At 45.5% G+C, this 26,422-nt stretch overlaps 1 protein-coding gene across 3 annotated transcripts in view; it reads right to left on the minus strand.

Annotated features, from left to right (window-relative positions):
• Positions 1-251: 251 nt before the first annotated feature.
• The window catches only part of GPR156 (G protein-coupled receptor 156), a 94,023-nt gene continuing 67,852 nt past the window's right edge, over positions 252-26,422 (minus strand). For 2 of the 3 annotated variants that reach the window (XM_029215491.1, XM_029215492.1), the window contains 7 exons: positions 25,612-25,747; positions 25,282-25,392; positions 20,081-20,206; positions 18,983-19,078; positions 15,406-15,642; positions 7,881-8,039; positions 252-3,331 (listed from right to left, as the gene is read on the minus strand). In XM_029215491.1, the coding sequence (XP_029071324.1) occupies positions 1,982-3,331; positions 7,881-8,039; positions 15,406-15,642; positions 18,983-19,078; positions 20,081-20,206; positions 25,282-25,392; positions 25,612-25,747 (2,215 nt within the window). In that variant the 3' untranslated portion in view covers positions 252-1,981. The remainder of the gene's footprint in view (positions 3,332-7,880; positions 8,040-15,405; positions 15,643-18,982; positions 19,079-20,080; positions 20,207-25,281; positions 25,393-25,611; positions 25,748-26,422) is intronic. The other variant, XM_029215493.1, reaches the window with a different exon arrangement.

The raw sequence follows: 26,422 nt of genomic DNA on the forward strand, positions 1-26,422 counted from the left end.
TTGAGGGTCTCCAGAGTTTCCTCTACCCACTGGGGCAGGTGTTTCTGGGATAGGAAGCTGCACGGGGAGACCACAGAAGAATCTGTTACAAATGGAAGTGTGGTAGAAGATACACCTGGAACCCAGGGTAAGCCAGCAGCAACTCTAATGGCTGCTGCATTTCCACTCCTTTGGGTGGTTCAGTCTTGTCTGTGCCCCTCCTCCCCAGCCCCAAACTACAATTTCTTTAGAGACTTGCCTTGAGAGCCATTTCTTTTATTAAGGTCTCACTTGGACAGCATACAAACAGCACAATCAGAAACTACAAGCCCACACACAGAATAAATTATGATATTTGTATTTAAAAGTAGACAACTTTTGTGTTACCAGGAGGGCCTCTTGGTCTAGTGTCTGGAGATTCACAAGGTGTCAGCAGCCACCAAGAGTCTGTGATACATCTTCTGTGAGACATTTAAAGCCACGTGCTCCCCTCCAGACATACCTAATGAGGCCCAAACTCCTGCACACAAGCATAAGTACACACACAGATGCACGCACAAGTGAACAGGCAGGGAACAGCCTGTAAACAACAACTAGCTCAGCAACAAGTGAAGTGGACCCAGCTGTGTTCTCTGTGTGGCTCTGGCAGCAGATGAGATCCTGGCACTTATCTTTCACCAACTCCCCGGCTGCCGTGGGAGGTGTGAGTGGGCCCGAGGCAGTGGAGGGCTCTTCCCGAGGTGAGGGGCCCAGTTTTGTCATCCTGGACTGCAGGGTGAGTGCACTGCAGCTTCCTACACTACCCCTGCTTTGCTGTCTGGCCTGCCATGCTCTGCCCGCCACTCCCAGAACAAGTGAAGAGATGTGCCCCAGGGAAGTCTATCCACTTGGAGTCCTGTGAGCTGTGGCCAAGTCTCACATGGGCCTCTACATGGGCCCCTCTCCAGCAATGTGACGCTGGGGAAGCTACCTCAGCTCTCTAAGCCTCATCATCTCCATCTGTAAAAGTGGGAGCGAGAGTATCTACTTCATGGGGTCATCATAAGGAATTACCAGTACTTGATATTTCCAAGTACCATGCTAGACTCAAGGTAAATGTTCAAAACCTGTTTTCTTTCCTACCTTCTCCCCCATTTCTTCCTTTCTATTTTCCCATTTTCTGTTTTTAGGTTTATGTAGCCATCAGTGGTCATGTAGCCCTAGTTGGCCTCCTCTTGACCAATAGGGCCTCCCCAACCTCAACAGAGATTGTCAGTGCGTGCTTCCTGCTATTGCAAAACTGCACCACTGACAAAGTCAATGCGGTGGGCCTCCGGTGCCATCTGAACCCAGGAGAGAGATCTGGGTCACCTGTGGCCCCATGGACACCTGACTGTCTCAGGGATGATGCTGAGGTGCCACAATGGTATAAAGACATGAACACCAAATAGAGGTGTACAGTTGGCTCTGAGCTGAGTCTGGCTGGAAGCTGGGACCTAGGGGTGGTGCTGTTCACAAAGTTGAGCAGAAACAAAACAACCCCCTGCCAAGAGTGGGCCACCCAAAGACGGAGGAGATGTCTTCCTAGCAGGTCTGCCACCAAAAAGCCAGTCTGATGGATCACAGTTCACAACTCTGGTTCTGCAGAAATTTTCCTTCCATTTCTCCATCTGTCTGTCCACCCAGCCATCCATTTGGTATATATGAAGAGTTCTGTACATTATAGGCTGACCAGGACAGAAGACCCTCTGTGCTCATTTAGCACCTTTTATCCAAGGGTATCCTTTATGGGCACTCGGCTGGAGTCTTTTACAGGAATGCAGTGAGGTAGGAACAAGACAGGCAATATCCCTCTTTGTATAGATCGAGAAGTGCTCCAGGTACCACAGTGCTCAAGTGAGCATAGTTGAAACATGGTAAGGGCCGGTCCAATGCAAGGCACTGGTCTATTCCCCGGAGGCCACAACAGGCCATGGTATGGCTTGTCCTGGACAGAGCTCTATGTCCAGACTTGCTCTGCTGTTCACACCAGTGTGGGTTTCAAGTCATCTTTGAAGTTCACGACAGGCTTCGAGCGGGCCCACAGCTTTTCCCAGGAAGCCAGCCTCCCAGCAGGCTCAGGGTCGCTGTCTGACGAGCCACTGTCACTGGAATCAGAGGAGCTCTGGAAGCAGATTTCACAGTAGGGCCTGTGGCAGCGGCAGAAGAACTCATCCGAGCTGCTGGATTCTGTGTCGAGGTAGCTGTGTGGAGGAGACAGGGAAGAGCAGCCTGGGGGCGCTGGGGACCGCTGCAGCCGCTCCTCAGGCAGGTCCGGCGAGGCTCTGGCTCGGCGTGGGGCAGCGGGGCACAGCGCCCGGCCAGGACCAGAAGGCTGGTGAGAAAGGGCTGCACGGCTCCCTTCGGCTCCCTGGGGCTCTGTCTGGCACTGTTTGCTGCCCTCCGGGGAGTCTGCCTTGCCTTGAGGAGCTGGGAGCAGTAAAGGCTTCCCGGAAGAGGGTCTTGCTACTCTGGAATCTGCAGTTTGGGGGTCCAGGCAGGGGCTGTCCCTGTCCTGCACATTTCGCCCAGTGCGTGCCCCAGAATCAGCCCTGTTTACCCGACGCCCCACAGAGGAGGGCACAGAACCTGGCAAGTGCGAGCGAGCCCGCTGTGCCGCGCCCCTTCTCCTCACCATGTACGGGCTGAAGCCCAGCTCCTTGGAGAGGGGCATCTTCTGGGGGCTGCGGCAGGCACTGCTCTTCCAGGGCTGCTGGGGACAGGATGGGGGACAGGGGACAGGAGCCTCAGGGCTCAGGCCCAGATCTTGGAGGACTTCCTGAAGCTTCTCCCTGATCACTGAATTCACCCTTGACGGTCGCGCTTGGGGCGCCTCTGAGTTCTCCAGCTGCCCCTGTCTCTGGGGAACAGAGCCTTCTCCACCTGGTGTGAGACCCTGCTGGAGGGCCATGGGTACCTGGTCTCTTCTCTCCACACCCTGGCTTTGCTCAGCCCGCGGCTTCTGGCTGCAGCCCAAATTTAAATGGTCAGAAAAGTCTTGGGAGGCAGCAATTTTCTCCTTCTGTCCCGGGGAGGGGCTGGTGTCCTCCACAGGCCCCTTGGCGCCTTGTACACCTGAGGCGGGTGCTGAGGTACTCTGGGGGTTCTGGGTGGCCGGGCTGGTATCACTCAGAGAGTCAGGGAGACATTTCAAAGACCCTTGAGCTGCTAGGCTATGGGGAGGGGCTGCAGCCAGGATGTCCTTGCTGTGGGAAGAGGCAGGCGGGACAGCCCCTTCGGGGGGGTCATAGGTGCACTCAGCTGACATCAGCCTCACCAGCTTCTCTTTGGCGTTGTTTACTTGTTCTTGCAGGCTTTCAATCACGGCATTTTTCTGTAAAACAAAAGCAAAACCATCAACAAAAGATGCTGCTGAGGGCTTTCACACTGTCTCCCATGGTGGAAAAGGGTGGCATCAGAAGACGTTGGTTTAAATCCCAGTTTCTCCACGTATTGGCTGGTGATCTTAGGCTCTGAGGAGGTCCCTCCTTGAGGTGAAATGAGATGATGCATACAAAGCATTTGGCACAATAACTGCCGTGTGTGCTCAGTAACGGTTTACTATGATTTACTGTTGTATGATCTTAGTCTCCCCATTCACCCCCAGGCTGTGGCGCTGTCTGCGAGAAGGGCGGTCAGGGGAGGTACAGTCCAGCTGCCTGCTGGCTGCTGCAGCACCCGCTCAACTTTGCTCAGAACACAGGGTTCCGGTCACTCTGCAGGACACCAGTCAGAGCAGTGTTTGGGATGGCCCAACTCTGGGTATATCATACTTCTGCAAAATACAGATGACCCTGAGGCATCTCTGAAGGGGATGACGGAACAGGGAAACAAGCATTTTGCCACTTGCTAAACAGCCTAGAAAGTGGGAAGAACAAGAAGGATGGAGATTCCTGGGCCAAAGTGACAAGACTGGAGCCAGGGGTGCGGGGGGCGGTTTAGGGGGGAATGAGAATCTCAGGTTGGTGTTATCACCTCCCTTGGCTGGAACTTGCGGGTAGGAGGCCAAAGCTACCAATGTGGCCCTATCAGCTGTCGGTATCTCCCAAAGGAGTGCAGGCATCAGAATTACTGGAGAAGCTCAAAAAAAAAAAAAAAGGATTATTGGGCCTAAGTCCCTGCTTGATTCAGTAGAACTAGAAGGGAGCCCAGAAGATAAATGAAGTTGGGCAGTCCTGCTAGTGAGCTGCCTACCTGCTGCATGGCTGTCAGTTGATAAACAGGCAGTGCCCGGGAGGCTGGCAGGTGACAGCTGCAGAGATGTGCCTGTTCTAACTGCAGGACCATGGGGCATGAAGTAGGAGGAAGAGTAACAGCAGCGGGTGTGCCCTGAGCATCCTTCGGTGCTACAGCAGCTGATCGTCTGGTTTAGACCTGATGTCCACCTCCTGGAATTTCTGATGTTCAAAAGCAGTGGAGCAGGAGATCATCGTGGGGAGCTGATGGGTCTTGGGGCAGATGACACGGGGTCGAGAGTTTGGAGAAGATAATAAGAAGCGTTTGTCCAAATACCAAAATGCTGCCTCTCTGCTGTCATCCTCTTTAGAAGCTGAGGACGAGCCTTTGGCTGTCCATTTATTATGCCCTAGAAGTAAAAGGATGTTCCCCTCCTTTCGGATTCCTGACACAACTTGCCTATGAATTGAATTTGTGGTTTCTTCTCAAGTAGATATGGAAGAGTTGCCCAGAAGTGAACCTTTGAGGGAACAGTAAATTAGGTAAACTAGTCCAGCAAGAGTCTTCTGGCAGCAACTCCAAGGCAAACCTACTGCTCCCTACTTATAAGCAGGAAGGTGATTTTTCTGATTATTGGTACTCCCAGTTTCATCCTGGTTTAGACTTCTCTTATCCTCAGGAGAGAGTTCTGAACCAGTGAGCAACTGGTGAATAAGCGGAAGGACTTGCAGCTGAGCACCTGCCTGCTCATTCTCCCTTTTCCTCAGCCACAGAGCGGTAAGGGCTGGGCGTTGTCGCGGAAGTGTAGGTGACTCAAGGACTCGCCAGGAGCAGAGCGGGTGAGTAACAGGAAGACGTTCACTCAGGCTCTTCGTGATATCTGGGTGGTGCCAGGTATCTCTTTGAGCATCTCACGGGGGTGACTGCGCTGGCTGCACTGGAGGGACCCCAACTCTCTTCCTCCTCACCAGCCCTTCCTCGTGAAGCCCACCTGGCACATTCTCACGCTGGCTTCAGGAGGCCCTACCGCCTCATAGAGTTGGGAGGGAGCCATCAGCCGATGACAGCTACCCCAGCAAGTGAACTCTGAGTGCTGCCTTTTTTTTTTTTTTAACATCTTTATTGGAGTATAATTGCTTTACAGTGGTGTGTTAGTTTCTGCTTTATAACAAAGTGAATCAGTTATACATATACATGTGTTCCCATCTCTCTTCCCTCTTGCGTCTCCCTCCCTCCCACCCTCCCTATCCCACCCCTCTAGGTGGTCACAAAGCACGGAGCTGATCTCCCTGTACAGCCACTATGGAGAACAGTAAGGAGGTTCCTTAAAAAACTACAGATAGAACTACCATATGAGTGCTGCCTTTTTGTGCCTTATCCACAAATTCCTTAGAGTATAGGAAAACAGTATAAACCTTGAGTTGGGAATAATACTCTTCTCTAGCAAACCAAACACCTGAAGCTGGCTGGTGACAGATTTAGAAACGTCAGCCTAAGCAGTAAATCTCCCTTCTTACAGAAGAGGAAGTGGGACTCTGTTTTCACCATGGCCGCATAGTAATCAGCGTGGTTGGCCACGGTGAGACCAAAATCTGACTGACCATGGCAGCTGCACCGAAACGAGCTTATTAATGATCACTTTGGGCACACCCAGGGAAGCAAAACATCCACAGGCATGTTTCCTAAGGTGCAGGCCACAGGGAGAAATGGAATCTCCCCCTCTTTCTGTGTTTCAAGGAAGAAAAGTAAAGGTGAGTTTCCTCTGCTGCAGAGCGTAGAAGGGAGGTTCTTCAAGCTCTGAGAAGGTTCTACCTGCTGGCTTCCACACAGCCTGGGATGTCAGGGATGGATGCTGCCCCAAACAGCCTTTGGGGACCATTGCCATGGCGAAAGGGAGGCAAGAATGAGAAGATGGACTGCCCAGATGGTGCGAAAGTAGGAGGAGGACACTGGGGCAGCAGAGGGGCTGCAGAAGAGGGAAATGCAGCCGAGAAGCTGGGGTTATGGAGGCAGGAGAGATCCTTGTGTTCATCCACTGGGCAGTGCTGGAGCTGGGGATTCAGATACCCGAAACTCTCTAGGCCTGCCGCAGGGCTCTGGGATGGGCTGCTGGTTCTCAGGCCTGCTCTGGGAAAGGTGTTCAGGTGTGGGGTGTCAGGGACAGGAGTCCAGCATTTTACTACCAAAGCATCTGCTCCCCATTAGGGCCCTGCCTCTGCAGACTCAAGGCATCTTTTTGGTAGAGCGGATTCAGTCACTGCATGGGAAACAGGGTAGCATGGCAGGAGTATAAAAAGAACGTCACAAATTACCATAAGGCTAAAGAGTCAGGCCACTTGGCTGTTCCAACATTAGCTGATTGTGAATGAAAACCATCCTGGGTGTTCTCGCCAAGTTTCTGGCCTTCTGTTTAGCTGAAAAAAAAATGTTTCTTTGAAGACTTCAGAGAGTATCAATGGCAATGCTACTCCCTTGCCAGGTGGGAAGAAATCTGGCTCTGAAAAAAGGTCCTGAATGCTTGATAAATAGTAAAGAAATAGTAAAGAATAGTAAAGAAATAGTAAAGAAAGGACAAGTATTACTCTGATGGAAAAAAAGGTCCAGAACCAAGGGAATGGTGCGAGGGACTGAGGGTGCTTGGGGAGCTGAATCCCTTCATTGGTTACGTTCCTTAGGTCCCCATCACACCACCCTTTCGCATAGGGACTATTGGCACCCAGTGTCAGTCCAATATGAAAAAGCATAATTTCCCATATAGCACCTACTCAGGTATGTTCTCTACTAAAACAAAAATATGGAATATAATTTAGTTAGTGTGAAAAAACTGGCTAATTCCTCTGGGCCCCATGCCTCCTCTCTGAGGCAGTGCAGCCTCAAGCTGTCCCATGTGCTTTCTTCAAGCCCACATCACTCTGTCCAGTTCTGGGAGAGGTGCCAAATCTGGCTGAAGAACAGAGAAGAAAGAGGACTGGGGGCTCCCTTGTCTCTGCCTTGGTGCTACTGCGATATTCAGAAGCTCTATTCATCCTTCCTCCCCATCTTTAGACACCTCTTAATTTTCTGGGTTGGTAGGATGACTGAGATTTCTAGTTAGCACCTGGAAAAGACAGTAAGGAGCCCCATAGGATCTTGGAAACAAGGGCACTACTCTATGTAAAGAAAGAATGTATCACACAGCAGAAGCTAGCATCCACTACTCCTCAGGGCCTTTACAATGCTGTTCCCCACACTTGGAATGCTTTTCCCTGCACTCTTTGCCTGGATAATTTGTAGTTAACCTCAGAGAGTCTTTTCCGACCCCTCTAAATTAGGTTCCCTTGTCCTCACCACTCTTTCTTCCCACTCTGATTTTTCCCTTCATAATTCTTATCACCATTTATAACTATATGGCTACTTGATCCGTATCTATTTCCTCCACTACACTGTGAGCTCCATGAAGGTAGGGACTCTGTTTGTTTTGTTCATCAGCACTTAGCACAATGCCTGGCACACATCTGTCCAATGAATGAATGAAGTGGGTGAGGGTCAGCAATGGGAGGGGCACTGGGGAAATGTTGAGGTTTTGCTTGTTGCTAAGGGAGACCAGAATGGCTAGGAATTGGGGAAATGGGAGGAGGAGAAAGAATGTTAGCAATGAGGCATATGGGGCCCACCAATGCATGACTGGAGTTCTTTACAGAGAATCCAGCAGGCAGGGTCTCGCTTACTTCTGTGAGGAGTCTCTCCATGGAGTTTTTCTCTCCTCTAACGTAGCAACTTTGCTCCTCACCATACTGGGTGTGCAAGCTTTTGCTGGGAGTGCTGAAATATTTGGCCATGCGTCTGATTGTTTGGTTTTCCTCTTCAAATGCCTTCCATTGCTTCAGCTGTTGGATAAAAGAACACATGTTATTTATTTAATTACACACCCAGAAACACATTCTCTCACTCTTCCTCAAAAACACCAGGGAATGACAGTATCACAGATAAATGCACAAACTATTCTCTCCTCAAAATGTACTTTACTCTGGAAAGTTCACAGACAGCAATGACAGAAGGTTTAGAGAATGTAAAGGTTATATCATTTAAAAAATGCCAAAGGAAGAAGATGACAGGTTGATGAAACAGAACCATCGGCTGGGCTCATCTACCAACCCCACTGCTGGACTGGTCAAAGAAAACCAGAGCTGAGGTGGACTTCTAGAGCCACATTCTCAAGCCAGAGTTTAGGAGCTATAACAGGGTTAAGCAATCTAAACACTGTATTTCAAATGAAGCTGGTTTTAGTTGTATGCAGCTGTTCTTAATTATTCTCATGTGTTGAGCGATGGTGTGCTTACTGCTATTGAAAACCCAGGTCCGGGCTTCCCTGGTGGCCCAGTGGTTGAGAGTCCGCCTGCCGATGCAGGGGACACGGGTTTGTGCCCTTGTCTAGGAAGATCCCACGTGCCGCGGAGCGGCTGGGCCCGTGAGCCATGGCCGCTGAGCCTGCGCTGTCTGGAGCCTGTGCTCCGCAACGGGAGAGGCCACAACAGTGAGAGGCCCGTGTACCGCAAAAAAAAACAAAAAAGAAAAAGAAAACCCAGTTCCTTCTAGAGGACTTTTTTTTTTTACATTTAATTTATTTTTTTATACAGCAGGGTCCTATTAGTTATCTATTTTATACAAATTAGTGTATACCTGTCAATCCCAATCTCCCAGTTCATCCCACCCCCACCCCTGCCTTCCTTGCTTGTGTCCACACGTTTGTTCCCTCTAGAGGACTTCTAACCCAAGTCAGTGATCAAGGCTCAGAGAAACAGAAAACCACAAATGTCAGTAAAAATGAATAAAAATGATAGAACATCAGGTCTGCGATCTGTCTTTTTTCCTTGACAAATGAGGAAAGTCTCAGAAGGAGGATGATTTGTCTAGGTCCACATGGCTACTTAGCATCAGAGTCACAGCTGTAATGAGGGCACTGTGCCACACTGCACGTCCTCAACACAGCTGATGAGAGAGACTGTCAACTGTGAGGGTCCTAGGGAACGTTTTTCAGGAGATACTGGTTTTGAGAACCAGTCTATGGATGCACAGGCTGGTTTAGTTTAACAGGGATGGGACTGAACAGAGAACATTCACAAACAGGGACACGCTCCTGAGCCCGTGGGACACTGTCTCCTCCTGGTGAATGCTAGGGACGTGATGCCAGGGGAGGCCACAGTGCTGAAGGCATCTTTTCCCTTAGGGATTCTCATAATTAAGAGCCCTAGTGATGGACGCTGGGCACTCTGGGACCTTAGCTCTAGAAATGATGCTGAGATACCTGTGGGGAACCTCACAGGGATCCTGGGATGTCTTTGTTCGCTCATCAAACATTTACTGAGCTCTGACTATGGAAAGTAACCTAAATTTGGTAAATCTCAGATAGGATTCTAAATCCTGCCATCAATTTCAATACCACATTCTGCCCAAGTCCTCTTGGGTCCTCTGTTAACTCAGCATGAGTCCTTCATGGTACCAGGAGTCTGTGTGACCTGTGCTGGGTCGGGCCAGGAACCGCCCTGTCAGATGCCCTTCTTGAAGGCCCCCTCCCCAGGGTGCTGTCCTCTCAACACCCTGCTCAGGAGCTACTGGAGCCCAGCACTACAGGGTCACTGTACAGCCATGGGTGGATGGCGCTGACCGCCAGCGCTGCTCTCCTAGCACTGGCCCTAGCAGTGTTGCACTATCTCTATGTCTCCTCAGGGCCCCCTCATTTCCCTAGCAGCACAGCTTTTCCTTTCTCTTCCCCCACCACCTCCAGACCAAGCCCTCCCTGCAGAGCTGCTGGAGGAACTGCTCAACATTGGTGTAAGGGCACTTCCAAGGCTTTTCGTCTGTCTCACCCTAAGCTGGCTGGGTGGAGCCAGGGTGGCCCCTGACTAAAGCCCCCTGGCCCTCCAACCCCCTCCCCCTTAATTCCCCATTTGTGAAGGTCCTGGTCCTTAAGACTTGACTCTTCAGGATTTCTGGAATATGGCTAGAAATGACCCTTAGGTCATAATTTCAGGACCTCCCCACGGCCCTTCCTTCAGAAGGACAGGGAGTCTTGTTTTCTCGGCATCTGGGTATGTGCATGTAGCAGGCAGAAAATGGCCCCCCAAAGACGCTTCCCTCCCAGTCCAGGAACTTGTAAATATGTTACCTTACATGGCAGAAGGAATTCTGCATACGTTATTGAGTTTAAAACTGTGAGATGGGGAGATTATTCTGGGTCATCCAGGTGGGCCCAATGTCATCACAAGAGTCCCTATAAGAGGGAGGCAGGACGGGAGATGTGACAATGGAAAGAGAGGTCAGAAAGAGAGACTTGAAGATGCTGCGCTGCTGGCCCTGAACATGGAAGGAGCCGTGGATCGAAGAAAATGCAGGAAAATGCACGGAAACAGATTCTGCCCCAAAGTCTCCGGAAGCAACGCAGACCTACTAACAACTTGATTTCAGCCAAATAAGACCCATGTTAGATCTCTGACCTCCAGAACTATAAGGCATTAAATGTGTATTGTTTTAAGGCACTCTGTTTGTGGGAATTTGTTATAGCAGCAATAGGAAACCAAGCAGTGGGATTAAGTCTCGGGTCTTTAATGGGGTGCACCGGGGCATTCAGAAGTTCACCCCATGTGCCTCTCTCACCTCCTGCCACTCTCCCCTTGTTTCAATTTGTGCTTCGAAAAGAGCAAAGGCTCATGGTGTTCCAAACACCTCTTCTTCTCTCTTATACCTCTTTGCCTCTGTCAGAGGGTTTCCTCCGTCGGAAATGCCACCCACAGCTCTTCCCCAGTCTGAGCTGTGAACATTTCTTACTCCTCATTCAAGGTGGGCCCAAGCACCTCGTTTCCTGAGACGGTGTTACCGAGTTCCCAGACAGGCTGGGGTACCCCTTCCTTGACATCGTGTAACATCCTCAAACACTATAACACAAGGGTTATAAATCCTTTCACGTCAGCTCCCAACTAGACCTAGAGTGAGGCCGTGTGTTTAACTGCCTGTTCCCAACAGTTAATATTTGGATGGACAGATACATGGACAAATGAAGGAAGCTTTCCTTTAGAAAGCTCATCTGTCTGGTAAGGTGCTGAGACATTTACAGAGGACTACAAGGCAGAGTAGAAAGTCGTGAGTACCTTCCTGGAGGAGCAGATGAAACACTTTGCAGGTTTAGAGGATAAAATAATGTCCTACCTCAGGACCCACCTGCCTCTCAGAGGTGGAGGGAGGGGGTGTGTGTGTGTGGGAGGATGGGTCACATCTAAGTCACAAAAGCAGAGGCTGGCTCACTACTGGTGATGACCTCAGCGTTTGGCGTAAACACTTAGGCATTTCCTGAGGGCCTGTGGAGAATGTTACTTAGTCCGCTTAGCTCTTCCGTCACATCGTCCATTTCACTCAGCTTTCTGGCACTGCCTACCTGCCCTTGAGGTGTCTGTGCCTTTGCTTTCCTAAATCCCTCCCATCACAGTCCAGTTTGAAGGCTCAGTAGCAAGAAAGAAGCCTGCCTCCCTGCTCCCTTCCCTCATCCTCGTGGCTCTCCTCACACACTTCTCCAAATTCGCTCAGCTGTCCTACTGTCCTGGGAATATCCAGTCTCTGGTCTCACAGGGAGAATATTTCTTCAACCAAAGGCCACAGAGTCAGAGGGGAAAATCAATTCAGGGGCACACAGAAAACCTGAAAAACCTCAGTTACTTTTATATTTTGAAAAACAATTTACCTCCTACACCTAAAATACAATTGACTATAAAATATATTTTTTTGTTTCAGATCATGGTCAGTTCAAGAGGAGGAAAAGCATGAGAGAGAAAATAGAAGAGATACAGTTTGAGAAAGGAAGCTCAAGACAGCTAGGAGAGCTGAGATAGAGAGAAGGAAAGAGAAAGGCCAACACAGTCCATCTGCCCAGTTCTGGTACCCCAGCCCCAATAATTCCATTTCCACTCCCACTTCAACAAACCAAGTGCCTGTCCTTAGTTCAAACCCGGAAGACCGATTCCAAGATCAACTTCATCTTGTATTTTTATGTCTGTGTATAAGATGGAAGTGCACCTAAATATCACTATGGTCCCAGGTCCTGAGGATTTAAACACGGAGGAAAGTGGAAATCTTGTGTCTGAGGCTTAGGATACAAGAGGGACAGAGGCGAGTGTGGGGGGAGAGAGGAAACCCAAGTAGGGCCACATCAGGGAGTTTACTGATTCACTCAATTTTCAGATGAAGGTCTTGTGTTAGATCAGGAAAGCTTTCTTCTAATAAAGAGTTCCTTGGTGATTATACTTCTGCTCTAAATTATCTTGTTCTCTTTCAGAGACTCCTATTAGCTTTAAATCATATCCTTAGACCTGCTCTCCATATTTTCTAGTCTCTCATTTTTTTCCTGTGTCCTTGTTTTCTGTTTCCTTAAATTAACCCACTAATTCAGTATTTTGCCACGTCCAGCTGCCTATTCAATGCTTCTATTGGCGTTTTAAATTTAACACAATCTTTTTCATCCTTATTCAATATTTCATGATCTAAGATTATGTCGTTTTCATAATGGTTTGCTTTAGTCAAAGAGGGGCAATAACCTTTGAATCCTATTGATAAGACTAATCAGATACCTTCTAGAAACATTCTATTTTCCTTCAGAGGAAGGTAGCTTCTCTAAATCTTCAGAAATTTGTGGTCCTTTTATTGTGAACTGCAGAATCTCTTCATAGATCCTTTCCCCCTGAATTTATAGTCTTACGTGGGAAAAGCTATAGTTTCCTGGTATATAATAAATACATTCTCTTGGCTTTTCCCTCATCATCACAAGATGGCTGCCATAACGTCAAGCATCAAAAACATTCAAGGTAGGAAGAAAGTAGAAGAGGCGATGCCAGCCACCCCCATAGCTTCTTTTTAGGAAAGCAAAAGCTTTCTCAGAAGCCTCCCAGAAAACCTTTAGTGTTCAAAACTGTGTTACATGGGTACACCTAGCTATAAGGGAGGCTGGCAAAGCAAGTGTTTAGCTCTTTCAGACTATATAGTAGAGATGAATCGAGGAACAAAGGGTTTGGCAATGGGTGGATGGGTTACCAATCAACAATGTTGGCTCCAGGTCCTCAGGAGTGGGCTTCCCAAAAGTCTCCTCTCCACTCTCTTTTACCCATCTCCCAGGGAGGAACAGCCCTGGCATTTCATAGCCCTTTTCTGCTACATCCCAGACAAATAAGACTCAGCTCTCAAAGGCTTCCTTCAATCCAGTTCTTAAAACATTAAGATTCAACAAAAATTCCTCTAGTTTCTGGCTCAGAGGCAATGCTCATCCTTGATTTTTTTTTTTTTTTTTTGCGGTACGCGGGACTCTCACTGCTGTGGCCTCTCCCATTGCAGAGCACAGGCTCCGGACACGCAGGCTCAGCGGCCATGGCTCATGGGCCTAGCCGCTCCGCGGCATGTGGGATCTTCCCGGACCGGGGCACGAACCTGTGTCCCCTGCATCGGCAGGCGGACTCTCAACCACTGCGCCACCAGGGAAGCCCCCATCCTTGATTTTTAGTGCTGCTGCTACAGATTTTTCCATATCTGTTCATCCTCTTGAGTATTTTAATGAGAATTTATGAAAGGGAAAAAGAGTAAAGGGCCTCTGCCTGTGTCATACTATCGTGCCCCAAAGTGCACTCTTCACTTTTATAAATACACTGCCACCCTCCATCAGGCAACACTTTAATTACCGGTTAGCTCCCTCATGGAGAAGTCATACATGGTCAACTGGTAACTGCACTGGGAATAAGGAAAGGGTAGTGAGGGTGTCGTGGGATGAGGGAAGCCTCGGGAGGAAGAAAAAGAGAACTAGAAGGGACACAAAACACGTGCTTAATGCCAAGCTCATTAACTTGGATGTATGTGGCTCAGTGGTACCCTGGGGCATAACGTGAATAATTTAACATCTCTTTCCTTTCAGAGCTTATGGATTCCTTCACCTTTCTCTCTGACTCCCTTTCTTTCTGTTTGCTGTCTGGATATTTCTCCTTCTATCTTCCTCCCTTGTTTGATTTTTTCTTAATCCTCATAATAAGAAATACATTTTATTTTATTTTTTTAACATCTTTATTGGAGTATAATTGCTTTACATTGTTGTGTTAGTTTCTGCTTTATAACAAAGTGAATCAGCTATACATATACATATATCCCCACATCCCCTCCTTCTTGAGTCTCCCTCCCACCCTTCCTATCCCACCCCTCTAGGTGGTCACAAAGCACGGAGCTGATCTCCCTGTGCTATGCGGCTGCTTCCCACTAGCTATCTATTTTACATTTGGTAGTGTATGTATGTCCACGCCACTCTCTCACTTTGTCTCAGCTTACCCTTCCCCCTCCCCGTATCCTCAAGTCCATTCTCTACGTCGTCGTCTTTATTCCTGTCCTGCCCCTAGGTTCTTCAGAACCTTTTTTATTTTTAGATTCCATATATGTGTGTTAGCATACAGTATTTGTTTTTCTCTTTCTGACTTACTTCACTCTGTATGACAGACTCTAGGTCCATCCACCTCACTACAAATAACTCAATTTCGTTTCTTTTTATGGCTAAGTACTATCCCATTGTATATATGTGCCACATCTTCTTTACCCATTCATCTGTCAATGGATACTTAGGTTGCTTCCATGTCCTGGCTATTGCAAACAGTGCTGCAATGAACATTGTGGTACATGACTCTTTTTGAATTATGGTTAAGAAATACATTTTAAATTTAGTTTTTACTTTTTCCTTATTGTAAAAAGAAAAGGAAGGTCCTACATTTTCCTCTTTTTATTAAAAAGAAAGAAAAGGCATTTTAAATTTCATAAAGACCCAAATTTACTTTTCTCTGAATGTGCAATTGCAAACAGGAAAGAAGGAAAGGTTCCTCACTGCCAGGCTAGTACAAGAAATGACATTATCAGGATGAAGGGGGAACTGGGGATGCATGCAGCAGACTGGAGGGTGGGTAGAAAAGCAGGTCTGTGAGGCACCCACCTGGGCAGAAGCGGTGCCACTACTTGGCTACTCTGGTCAGCCCTCCTGACCGACTGGGAGCAGAGTGGCTCCTTCAGGACAGCGAGGAGGGAAGAACAGAGGGAGCCAGCTCACTAGGAACCCCACCTTCCTTCTGACTCTCTAATCAATGGCACCCAAAAGTCTCAGTAGGAAACAAAGTGAACAATTTATCACACCCAGCAAAGTCTCTGGAATGATGGGGTGGCCTGGTCCTCCAAGTTCTCCCTAGAGCATACCTGGGGAATGAAGATGAAGCAGTTGATTGTGGTTGTGCAAACAAAGATACTTCCAGATGTGAGTCCATAGACCAGGTTGGGCCAGGAGTGCAAGTATCTGGTGACCACAAAAAGAAGTCCCGCAGCCAGCACCACGAGGTTGACCCCAACCATGATGGTTAAAGACTGATTCACAGGAGGAGAGCTGACATGGGCAGTCAAGCCAGCCAGGTAGGCCCCATAGAGCAGCAGCAGGCCCTGGACAAAGAGGAGAAGAACCAGAGGCTCAGAGAAGTGAAATATCAGGCTTGGGGTCCAAGAGCAGTAGGGTTGGGACCAATTTCCTTACCTGTAAAATAGGGATAATAATACCTACCTTAAAGGGTTGCTATGAGGAGGATTTACTAAGATAGCACTTGGGACTACCCTTAGGGTCGTCCCCTTACACCTCATGTATGTGTGATAAATTTCATTTTCCTCTCCTCTGAGAATTAGTTTATCAGAGGTCAGCAAGTCAGCCATCAGAGAGGACTCTGCCAGGATGAGGTACAGGATAGGATGATACATGCAGGTAGGAGCCCTACAGAAAGGACTGCCAGGCACTGGGAGGGCAAGGGGCGCACCATGCTGCTGGTGGTGAGGGCTTCCGCATCCACTGTGTGCTTCTGCACTGCATGGAGCTGAGGGGCATGCAGAAGCTGAAATAGCCCTGTGGTCCCCTTGTCAAGCCATGTGCCATGGCAGGGGAAACACTGGAGGAAGGGGCTCTTTTTTCTAATGTTCCCAAAGGCACCATCTGCTTGCCAAGCCCTGCACCTGCAAGACTGCATCTGCCCAGAAGGGATGGCTTTTTCTAATTCACACAAAGGATCTCTATAGGCTAGCAGCAGCTCTGTGCCAGTGGGTGTTTATGGGAGACGAAGAGTGAAAAAAGAAGAGAACAAAGGCAGGCTGGGACCTGGACAGGACCGTGGGACAGGCACAGGCAGCAAAGGCCTCATCTATACCCTTCACCCTCTTTGTGACATTCCCTGCCCCACCCCCCAGAACCCAGGGCCCTATTCTTTCCTCTTTGTCATGAATGTAAACCCGCTCTCAGATTTCTCATTTGTACTACACAGAAAATGGCTCACAGCTTCTTAAAGTGCTGCCTCTCCTAGAAGGAGCTACATTTAAACAGAAATCAAAGCTTTAATCAATAATACATAATATATAGATTCAACGTATGTTCGCCTGATTCGGGGCAAAGCTCTGTGCTGGGGTAGGTGTAGGGCAGGAAGCAGTGTTGCCAAGTGGAAGTCATGGTTCTGGCTTTTAAGAAGCTCAGTCTGGTTGGGAGATTTAAGGCAAGCACCCAAATATCAATGTTTTATGACACAGGATATGAAGCTGCCACGGGGGATGAGGTGGGGTGGGAACTACAGGGACTCAGAGGGAGAACTAATAATAAAAGTAAGGTCAGGTATCAGCAGGGTACCTGCCAGTGGCCCTGAAATCACACGATCTGACCAACTCCATCTGCAGGGATGGCCCTTAAGACAACTGTTTGGAGGACTGGCTGTGCCTACAGTGAAGGAGTAAGCACAGCAGAGATGCTGTCTGGGTGCCCCGAATGCTCAGTGTCCCAAAGGGGGCCAAATGTGGCCGCCCTGAGATCTTCAATGACTACAGGACATACAAGTCAGCAGGCCAGTGGAGCCTGACTTTTGGATAACTGACGCCATCAGGCGGCATTTGGCAGGGTTAGATCATTAGTAATTTAATCGAAGGCAAATAAAATTAATTCTATGATTCTGAAATGCTCAAATCTGATTCTATTAAAATGCTTTAACTCCATTAAAATTCTTTCCAAAAGTGAATCAGGTATGAATAAAGCATCTATACATGCATGACTCGTGTCTGAGTGAATCACATCTGATATTTGTGTGTCATTCGCCCTCACTGCTGAGAAGCGTGGGGTTGCGGTCCGGGGACTTAATGTGCAGATTTGGGGTCCTCCTCAGGAGCTGCCCGAACAGGGAGCCCATGGGGGCCTGGCTCAGTCACCTTCCTGATGGCTCAGCACTCTTTCCCCTTTTTCTTTCTTTGTCCTATAGAAAGATATTGCCGTGAAATAAAATGGAAATGGGATTATATAAAAGGCAATGGAGAAAATAAATCAAGTTGACTTGCAGAGGGAGTTGCTATGGGGGAAGTGCTGAGTTTCTGTGCCGGGAAGGACGTGCTCTTCTACAGGGGCTCGAAGAATGGGAAAGGCACTGTGCTTTCAAAACTGTCTGGGGGCAGGGGTGGGCAGTGGAAGATTAATAATAAAAGCATCTAACGTGTATTTAGCTCTTACTATGGGCCAGGAGTGAACGAAAACTCAACATGCATTAATCCTTTCAAAACTCAGACCCCTTCTGAGAGGATGTTATCATCATCCCCATTTCACGTATGAAGGAATCGAAGCTCAGGGAGGTCAAATGAGGTTCAGGGTCAGCTAGGAAGGGGCTGAGTCATTATTCAAACCCTGTTCTGTCCTATTTTGAAACTCAATTTCTTAACCACTAGTAAACTAGAGATCAAAAGCTATTCACTTCCTACCATTTTCTCTTAAAAATATTTCTATCAAAGTAATACATGCACATGGTTAAAAAGCAACATTTTCCTGTCCCAGCCCTGCCCATCCTCAGGCCTATTTCTCAGAAGCAACCACTTGAACACTTTCCTAGTGGTGAAGTGAGTAAACTTTACCTTTAGAGGCCATCTATTTCTACAAGACCTCCTTTTCCTCTGCCAGCAATCAATCAGCCAGGCCCCTCTCTCCTAATACTCAACAGGCAGCCTCCTGCCATGCAGGGCTCGCCTGTTCATTGAAACAGACCTGCCCTATGCCACTCCCCCCCTCCCCCGCCCCAAGCCAGATTCTCTGTCCCTCCAAGCTGAAAACCAGCTAACAGGATAGTTGGTTCTCCTTTAGTGCCCTGTATAGTATCCTGTACCCTCTGGAAATAATATCCTCCTTTTGCCATCTAACAGAGATAAATGAGTCGAATGATGGGAGATTCAGGGCCGTACAGGAGACACTTTGAGGCAGCTGGAACCACTCAAAGGACACCATGGATGTTGCCATTTGTCTTAGGGCCAACCATGCTTCCAATCAGAGCAAGAAAGTTAGGCAAGTGGAAGGCAGCAGGTTACCTTGACACAAATCTTGAAGAAGGACCCAAGAGGAGTGATAAGGGCACTTAAGAGAATAGGTTAAGCTGGCTAGAATGTCTTCTTATAATTCCCCTTGCAGGTAGTTGGGGAGAAAACTGGTATTGACAAATCAATGAAAAAAACAGACCAAGAAATGGGAGAAACAGTGGGTGAATTCCACATGATTTGGGGGAGGACTCAATGAGGAAGTCCAAAGATTTCGAAACGTGACCCTCAAAACAAATAGAGTACAGAAATAATAAGGGTCATGGCTTTGAGACGTATGCATCAATAGAGGTCTCTTCTGATTTCAATACTCTTTGCAGAAATCACCTCATTAATTCCTATAATTCCTCTTTATAACCATTTTGTTGGTAACAGAGAGATAGTATCCCCAGGAGATGAAGTTACCAACCTTGCATCCCAAAACGAGAGCAATCCAAACATCAGAGTACCGGGAAGCACAGAAGTGTGTGCTAGTCAGAGAGCAGGACACGTCTCTACCTGTCACCTAGAAGGGACACAGAGTCAGGAATGAGGGCACCCACAGTTACCAGGAACACACATACACAGCAGATCTTTGTAAACATTCTAGTTTGTGAAATCCTCTATAGCATATAATTTCTCCCTTAATATGTAAAAACTATAACATTTAGGTGACTCCATTAGAATCTAAATGAGAGTAACTATGAGTTGGAGGAAAAGACGACAAAGTTGGGCTGACATGTGGATTCTTGGTGCCAGCAGGGCTTACCCCTGTTATGTGCTTTGCTACCACAGTGATTCAAATTAGTGCATCAGCAAAATTACAAATTATTTCACATCCTCTTTCTGCTATTTGTTAACAGTTAAAACCTTCAATATTGAACCTGCACTGTCAAGATTCCCCTGTATTCCTCAGCTCCTTTGTTAGGCTGGAGATATAATGCTTCCTATTAACTGAACACTATATACTGGGCACAGTTGAGTCCTTTACCTGCATTGTTTCCCTTAATCTTCACCACAGCCCTATGAAATAGGTAGTATTATTATCTCCATTTTACCTATGAGAAAATAGAGACTTAGACAGGTTAAATAACTTTCCCAAGGCTGGTAAGTGGTAGAGCTGGGATTTGAATTGGGGTTGACTGACTCCAAAGAACACCTCAAAATACTACCTTTACCTTTCAACAGTTAGGGTAAAGAAGCTCTCTGTAGCTGAAAACTCTCATTACTGATAAGGTAGAAGCAGAGATAACTGCCAGGCAGATCTCTGTTTGCTGACATCTTAGCGGTTGCTGCTGGAAAACACTCGGGGCGGGAGGAGCAGTGGGAGCGGAGCAGACCCTGCAGACAAGAGGCAGGTGTTCATGGTGGCCACAGCTCCTGACTCGCCAGCCTCTTTGGGTCATTTATCTTCTCGTTGGGAGGATGTCCACACAGTGAATGCTACTGGGAGAATGACCCCCGTGTACCCACAGAAGCCAGTCCCTCCAGTTCAGGAACTAGATTCTCCAGGGATTAGGCCCCTCACCGTCATACTGACACTGAGAATCTGGAGGCACTGGATGGGATCAGTCAGCACCCACGTCATGAGCAGGATCACATCTGCTACCACCAGGGCTGCCACCAACCCCAGGAGCTGCAGGTCTTTGATTATCTGCAAAAGAGTCAAGGTCATAACTTTCCTTTGCTCACTGGCTATACAACACAGGGGCTAGAGAGTCCTATGTGCTCTGAGATAGAGGCTCCAGGGTTAACCTTTCAAAGGGGCTTCAAATCCAGCCATCAAAGATGAAACAGACACTAAACACATGCAGTGGTTTCTATGTGCATATCATCATTAGCACCATTAAACATTTTCATTTGTTTGTCCCTTCCATATCCTGCCTTTTCCCACAAAGGAATTCAAGGGATATTATAAAATAAATACACTATTATTTCTATATGTTTATATAGCACATAGATAGATGTGGAAAATTTTACATAAAACTATTAACAACCATTAACCTGGAGGGTCAGACTGAGAGATGATGGTGGTGGAAGAGAGATTACTAGCATTTTCTTTAAACATATGTGAAGCATTTGACTTAATACAAAAAGAATGTGTTATTTTTGTGGTTACAAAAATAAGATTTAAAAAAATGTATGCAGCAACAGGATGAAAAATATTAAGGAAAGAGACAATAAGGAGAATTATGATGAATGCTCAGGTGAGGAGAGCACATACCATTCAAGAACTGGGGCAGAAACATGGGTCTGCATTTTTGACAACCAATGAAAAGAAGGAAGCACAACTAATTACATGATTCATGGTGCTTGTAAGATAAAAACAAATCAGTTGCTGAACCAAAATGCTCCAAACCAGTGATAAGGAGAAAATCTTCAAATCAACTAGCAAAAAATGACACAGTACGTATAGCAGAACAAAGATAAGGAAGACATCAGATTTCTCATGAGATACACAGACAAGTGAGAAAACAGTAGAGGGAAATCTTCAACTAAAGAAAATATCAACCTAGAATCTTATATCCAGAAAAAATATCTTTCAAAAATAAAGGTGAAATAAGGACTTTTTCAGATAAACAAAAGCCAAAAGAATTCAGCATTAGCACACTTGCATGAGAATGTTAGATATCCTTGAAGTAAAAGGAAAATAATACCAGATGAATATAGGGATATATACGAGGAAATTAAGGGCTCTGGAAATGTTAACTTCATAGAAAAATATATGATTGATATTTACTATTTAAATATCTTTAAAACATAACTGATTGTTTAAACAAAAATTAATAACAATTGTGTGGGGCTTATAACATATGTAAAAGTAAAAACAACACAAAGATTGGAGAGTGGGGAACTGGAAGCACACTATTGTAAATGAAATACTTATGCCATAAGTAAATGACAATTATATAATTATACACAAACTCTTCCAGAAATTGAATTGGAGGGAATACTTCCCAATTCATTCTACAAGGCTGCCATTACCCTGTTAGAAAACCAGAAAAAGATTTTATAAGTAAAGAAAGCTGCAGAGCAACATACCTTAAGAACATGAACACAAACATTATAAACAAAATTTTATGAAAATGAATCCAACAATATAAGAGGGTAATACATAATGATCAAGTGGAGTTTGTTTCAGGAATGCAAGGTTGGTTTGAGATCCTAAAATCATTTAATGTAATTCACCATATGAGCAAGCTAAAAATGAAAAATCATACGATTAACAGATACAGAAAACACATTTGATAAAACCCAACATTAATTCTTTATAGAAACTCAGTAAAATAGGAATAGAAGGGAACTTCCACAATTAGATAAAGGGCATCTATGATAAAACTACAGCTAACATCATTCTTAGTTTTGACTAAGATAGGATGTTTTCCCCATATGATCAAGAACAACTCAAGGATGTCTGCTCTCAGCACTTCCATTGAACACCGTACTGGTGTTTCTAGCCAGTGACATCATACAAGATTGAAAAGAAAATTTCTTTTACAGAAGATATGAATCTATATAGAAAATCTGATGGAATCTGCACAAAAGCTACTAGAACTAATAAGTAGTTTTGCAAGATTGCAGCATGTAAGATCAGCTTACAAAAATCAATTGTATTTTTATATATTAGCAACAAAAAATTGGAAAGTGAAATAAAAAACAGTAACATGTATAATACCATAAAAAATAAAGTACTTAGGAATAAATTTGATAAAAGATATGAAAGACCTCCACTGAAAACTACAAAAAAATTGCTGAGAGAAATTAGAAAAGACCTAAATATATGAAGAATTATACTGTGTTCATGGGTTAAAAGACACAACATTGTTAAGAAATCAGTTCTCCACAATCTGATCTACAGATTCAACACAACGTCAATCAAAATCTCAGCAAAAAATTCGCAGAAATTGGCAAACTGATTAAAAAATTCATATGGAAATTCAAAGGACCTAGATTAGCCAAAACAACACTGAAAGAGAAGAACTAATACTCCTTGACTCAAGATTTAACATAGGACTTCCCTGGTGGCACAGTGGTTAAGAATCCGCCTGCCAATGCAGGGGACACAGGTTTGGGCCCTGGTCTAGGAAGATCCCACATGCCACAGAGCAACTAAGCCCGTGCGCCACAACTACTGAGCCCACATGCCACAACTACTGAAGCCCATGCACCTAGAGCCCGTGCTCCGCAACAAGAGAAGCCACCGCAATGAGAAGCCTACGCACCACAATAAAGAGTAGCCCCCGCTTGCCACAGCTACAGAAAGCCTGTGCGTAGCAATGAAGACCCAACACAGCCAAAAATAAATTAAAAAAAAAAAAAGATTTAACATAAAGCTACAGTAATATGGTATTGGTGTCAAAATAAACAATGACATCAATGAAACAGATTCAACAAAGGTGCAAAGGTAATTCAGTGAAGAAGGGACACTCTTTTCAACAAATGGTGCCAGAACAATTGGATATCCGTATATTAAAAATGAACTTCAATCCACAGATCACATATTTCAAAATTAACTCAAAATAAATCATAGACCTAAATGTAAAAACAAAAACTCTTAAAACGTCTAGAAGTAAACATAGGAGAAAAACTTGGCGCCTTGGGTTAGGCAAAAGTTTCTTAGATCTGATACCAAAAACATGATCCATTAAAGAACAAAGTAGTAAACTGGACTTCATCAGAATTAGAAACATCTTCTTTGTGAAAGACATTCTTAAGTGAATGAAAAGTCACAAACTGGAAGAAAATCTTTGTTTGATAAAGGACTGTATCTGGAATATAAAAAGAACCCTCAAAACGCAATAATAAGAAAACAAACAACTAAATTAAAAAATAGGTGAGAGATTTGAGCAGATACTTCATCAAAGAAGGTATATGGATGGCAAATAAGCATATAAAAAGATGCTCAACACTGAATCAGGGAAATGCAAATTAAAACATAATGAGAATCTACCATACATACCTATTAGAATGACCAACGTGAAAACGACCAACAAAGTCTAATGTTGGGAAGGATGTGGAGGAAAGGGACTGACTCATACACTGTTGGTGGGAATGTAAAATGGTGCAACCACTTTGTTAAACAGTCATGCAATTTCTTTAAAAGGTAAACATATACCTACCATATGATCCAATCATTCTATGCTTAGGTTTTGTTTTTTTGTTTGTTTGTTTGTTTGTTTTGCGGTACGCAGGCCTCTCACTGTTGTGGCCTCTCCCACTGCGGAGCACAGGCTCCGGACGCGCAGGCTCAGCGGCCATGGCTCACGGGCCCAGCCGCTCCGCGGCATGTGGGACCTTCCCGGACGGGGGCACAAACCCGTGTTCCCTGCATCGGCAGGCGGACTCTCAACCACTGCGTCGCCAGGGAAGCCCCTACGCTTAGGTTTTTAACCAAGAGAAATGAAAGCATATGTCTACACAAAGATTTGTACACAAACATTCATAGCAGTTTTATTTTTAATAGCCCCAAACTGGAAACAAACCCAAACATCCATCAATAGGTGAATGTATAAACCAACTATAGTTACATCTACACATTGGAAAATTACTTAGCAATAAAAAGAAAAGAACCACTGATGCAAGTAACAACATAGATGAATCTCAAAATAATTATGCCAAGTAAAAGAAAGATAAAAAAAATACATACTATATAATTCCATTTATATAAAATTCTGGAAAATGCAAACTAATCTATAGTAACAGAAAGCAGGTCAATGGTTGCCTGGGGACAGGGACAGGGGATGTAAGAATTGGACAGGAGAGGGAGATGACAAGGGTGCATGAGGAAACTTGTAGATTATATCCCACATTTCACAGTGTATACATATGTCAAAACATATCAAACAGTAAATATGTGCAGTTCATTGGAGGTCAATTATACCTCAATAAAGCTATTTTTAAAAAAAGGAATTAGTGTTCTAGAGGGATGAATGAACTTACTGTCCTTTAGGTAAACTTTTTCATATGTATGGTTACTCACAGTGGAGCTTTTGATAAATATTCACCATAATTTAACAATGTTTGCTAAAAAAAAAAGTCTTGTCAATCCAGAGAAGTAAACTCCAACTGAGTAATATGTTAGATCTGGGCAGGGCCTACATAGACAAAGGGTTTGATGATCAGGCTTTGAGGTGTGGACAGCTCTATCAGGAAACCTGATAAAATGGGGGAATGTGGTTAGGATGACACATGATGTCAGGCACATGTAGGTGGTCTGGCTGCCACATAGCTTCTAGGGTTGATTCTGTCTGCTGAAATGGGTATGCTCTTCCTTGCTCACTGCTCCAGGCTCATCCTTCTTAGTGCAGAGAATGGCCTTCTTAAATGGAAAAGAATCAGGCTCCAGAGAGGGAAATAACTGCTTATCTGCTATAGCTTCTCTGTAATCACTCTTCCTCTGTCCACTTTCAGCTCACACCTGTGCCAAGCAACAGCCTCTCTGGGCATCTTGCTCTCCCTCAAACTGGTGCCAGATATGGACCAGCTCACACATCCCCCAGAGCAGTACCAGGGCCTGGGGTGCATATGAAGCAGAACCTTTGTTTAAAGACCTATATCCCAATAGCACTGACACCGGCCATGTGACTCCAAGGTTTGAAGTAAGGAGCAGGAACTTCAGATCATCATAAAAGGGCCAGACCCAGTAATCTGGCACAAGTTTCTCTAGCTTTTACTCAGTAGTAGAGCTGCTGTCTGTGATCAAGCATTGTGTACTTGTTGCCTACTCACCACTCTCTTGTCTGGAACCCTCTGGGTAAACACCTTGTAGAGTCGCCAGCTCTTTCCCAGAATGGGGCCAAACACAAGGGAGGTCCCAATGCACAACATGGACAGTCTTACCTATAGGCGGAAAGGGACAGAAGCAAGAGGCAGGAGAGAATCCTTTGTGGTTCTCCATACATTCTGATCTGTAAAGCCTCAGTCCACAGAAGACCTGGGGCAGAAAGTGGACCTCACTGACTCAGCGTTCCAGGGATTGCCTCTGAAAGTGCCCACAGCAAGGATAAATGTAACCACCACCCGCATCATATTCAAAACAAAATTGAAGACTTCACCTACCTGAATGAGAGTTTCCATTGACCTTCCTGCTAAAGCACCTTGATGGTGAATCCCAAAGAGGTAAGCGCTACTGTAAGTCAGACAACTGCCCAATAAGGTCACAATGTTCAGATTGGGACTGGACATCTTCACAATCCTACAGGAAACCAGGAAGAAAGACACCTACAGTCATGTCATTTGCCCTGGGAGTGGGCCAGAATAATCTCCAATGCAGCCTCAGAGTAAAAGGCCATAGGGAAGAAACCACTTTACAAATCTGTGAAAAATTTAAATAAAATTTTTAAAAAATTAAATAAATATGACTTATTTAAATTTATTTTCAAAAAGAACTAAATTCTGGTATTTCTTGCTTGTATAACTCCAAGTCTTTTAAAAGAAGGTCACTTCCTAAAAACAGGTGGTATCAGAGAAGAGTTAGCATTTTTCCATGAAGTTTATGGTTGCTAAGAGACTGCTCTATGCAGCCTAGTGAATAAATAACTAGCAGGTAGATACCTAAAGAGATACAGTTTGGAGCCTTTAAAAATGCACTGTAAGGTAAACTACTATTTGAAAAAAACAGACAAAGATACCACAAAAAAAGAAAATTACAGGCCAATATCACTAATAAACATAGACACAAAAATCCTCAACAAAACATTAGCAAATCGAATCCATCAATACTTTAAAAGGATCATACACCATGATCAAGGGGGATTTATCCCAGGGATTTTTCAATATCCGCAAATTCATCAGTGTGATACACCACACCAACAAACTGAAGAATAAAAACCATACGATCATCTTAATAGATGAAGAAAAAGCTTTTGAT

Source organism: Monodon monoceros, unplaced genomic scaffold (assembly GCF_005190385.1).
Source record: "Monodon monoceros isolate NGI ecotype Baffin Bay Population unplaced genomic scaffold, NGI_Narwhal_1 Super_Scaffold_11, whole genome shotgun sequence".
Lineage (NCBI taxonomy): Eukaryota > Metazoa > Chordata > Mammalia > Artiodactyla > Monodontidae > Monodon > Monodon monoceros.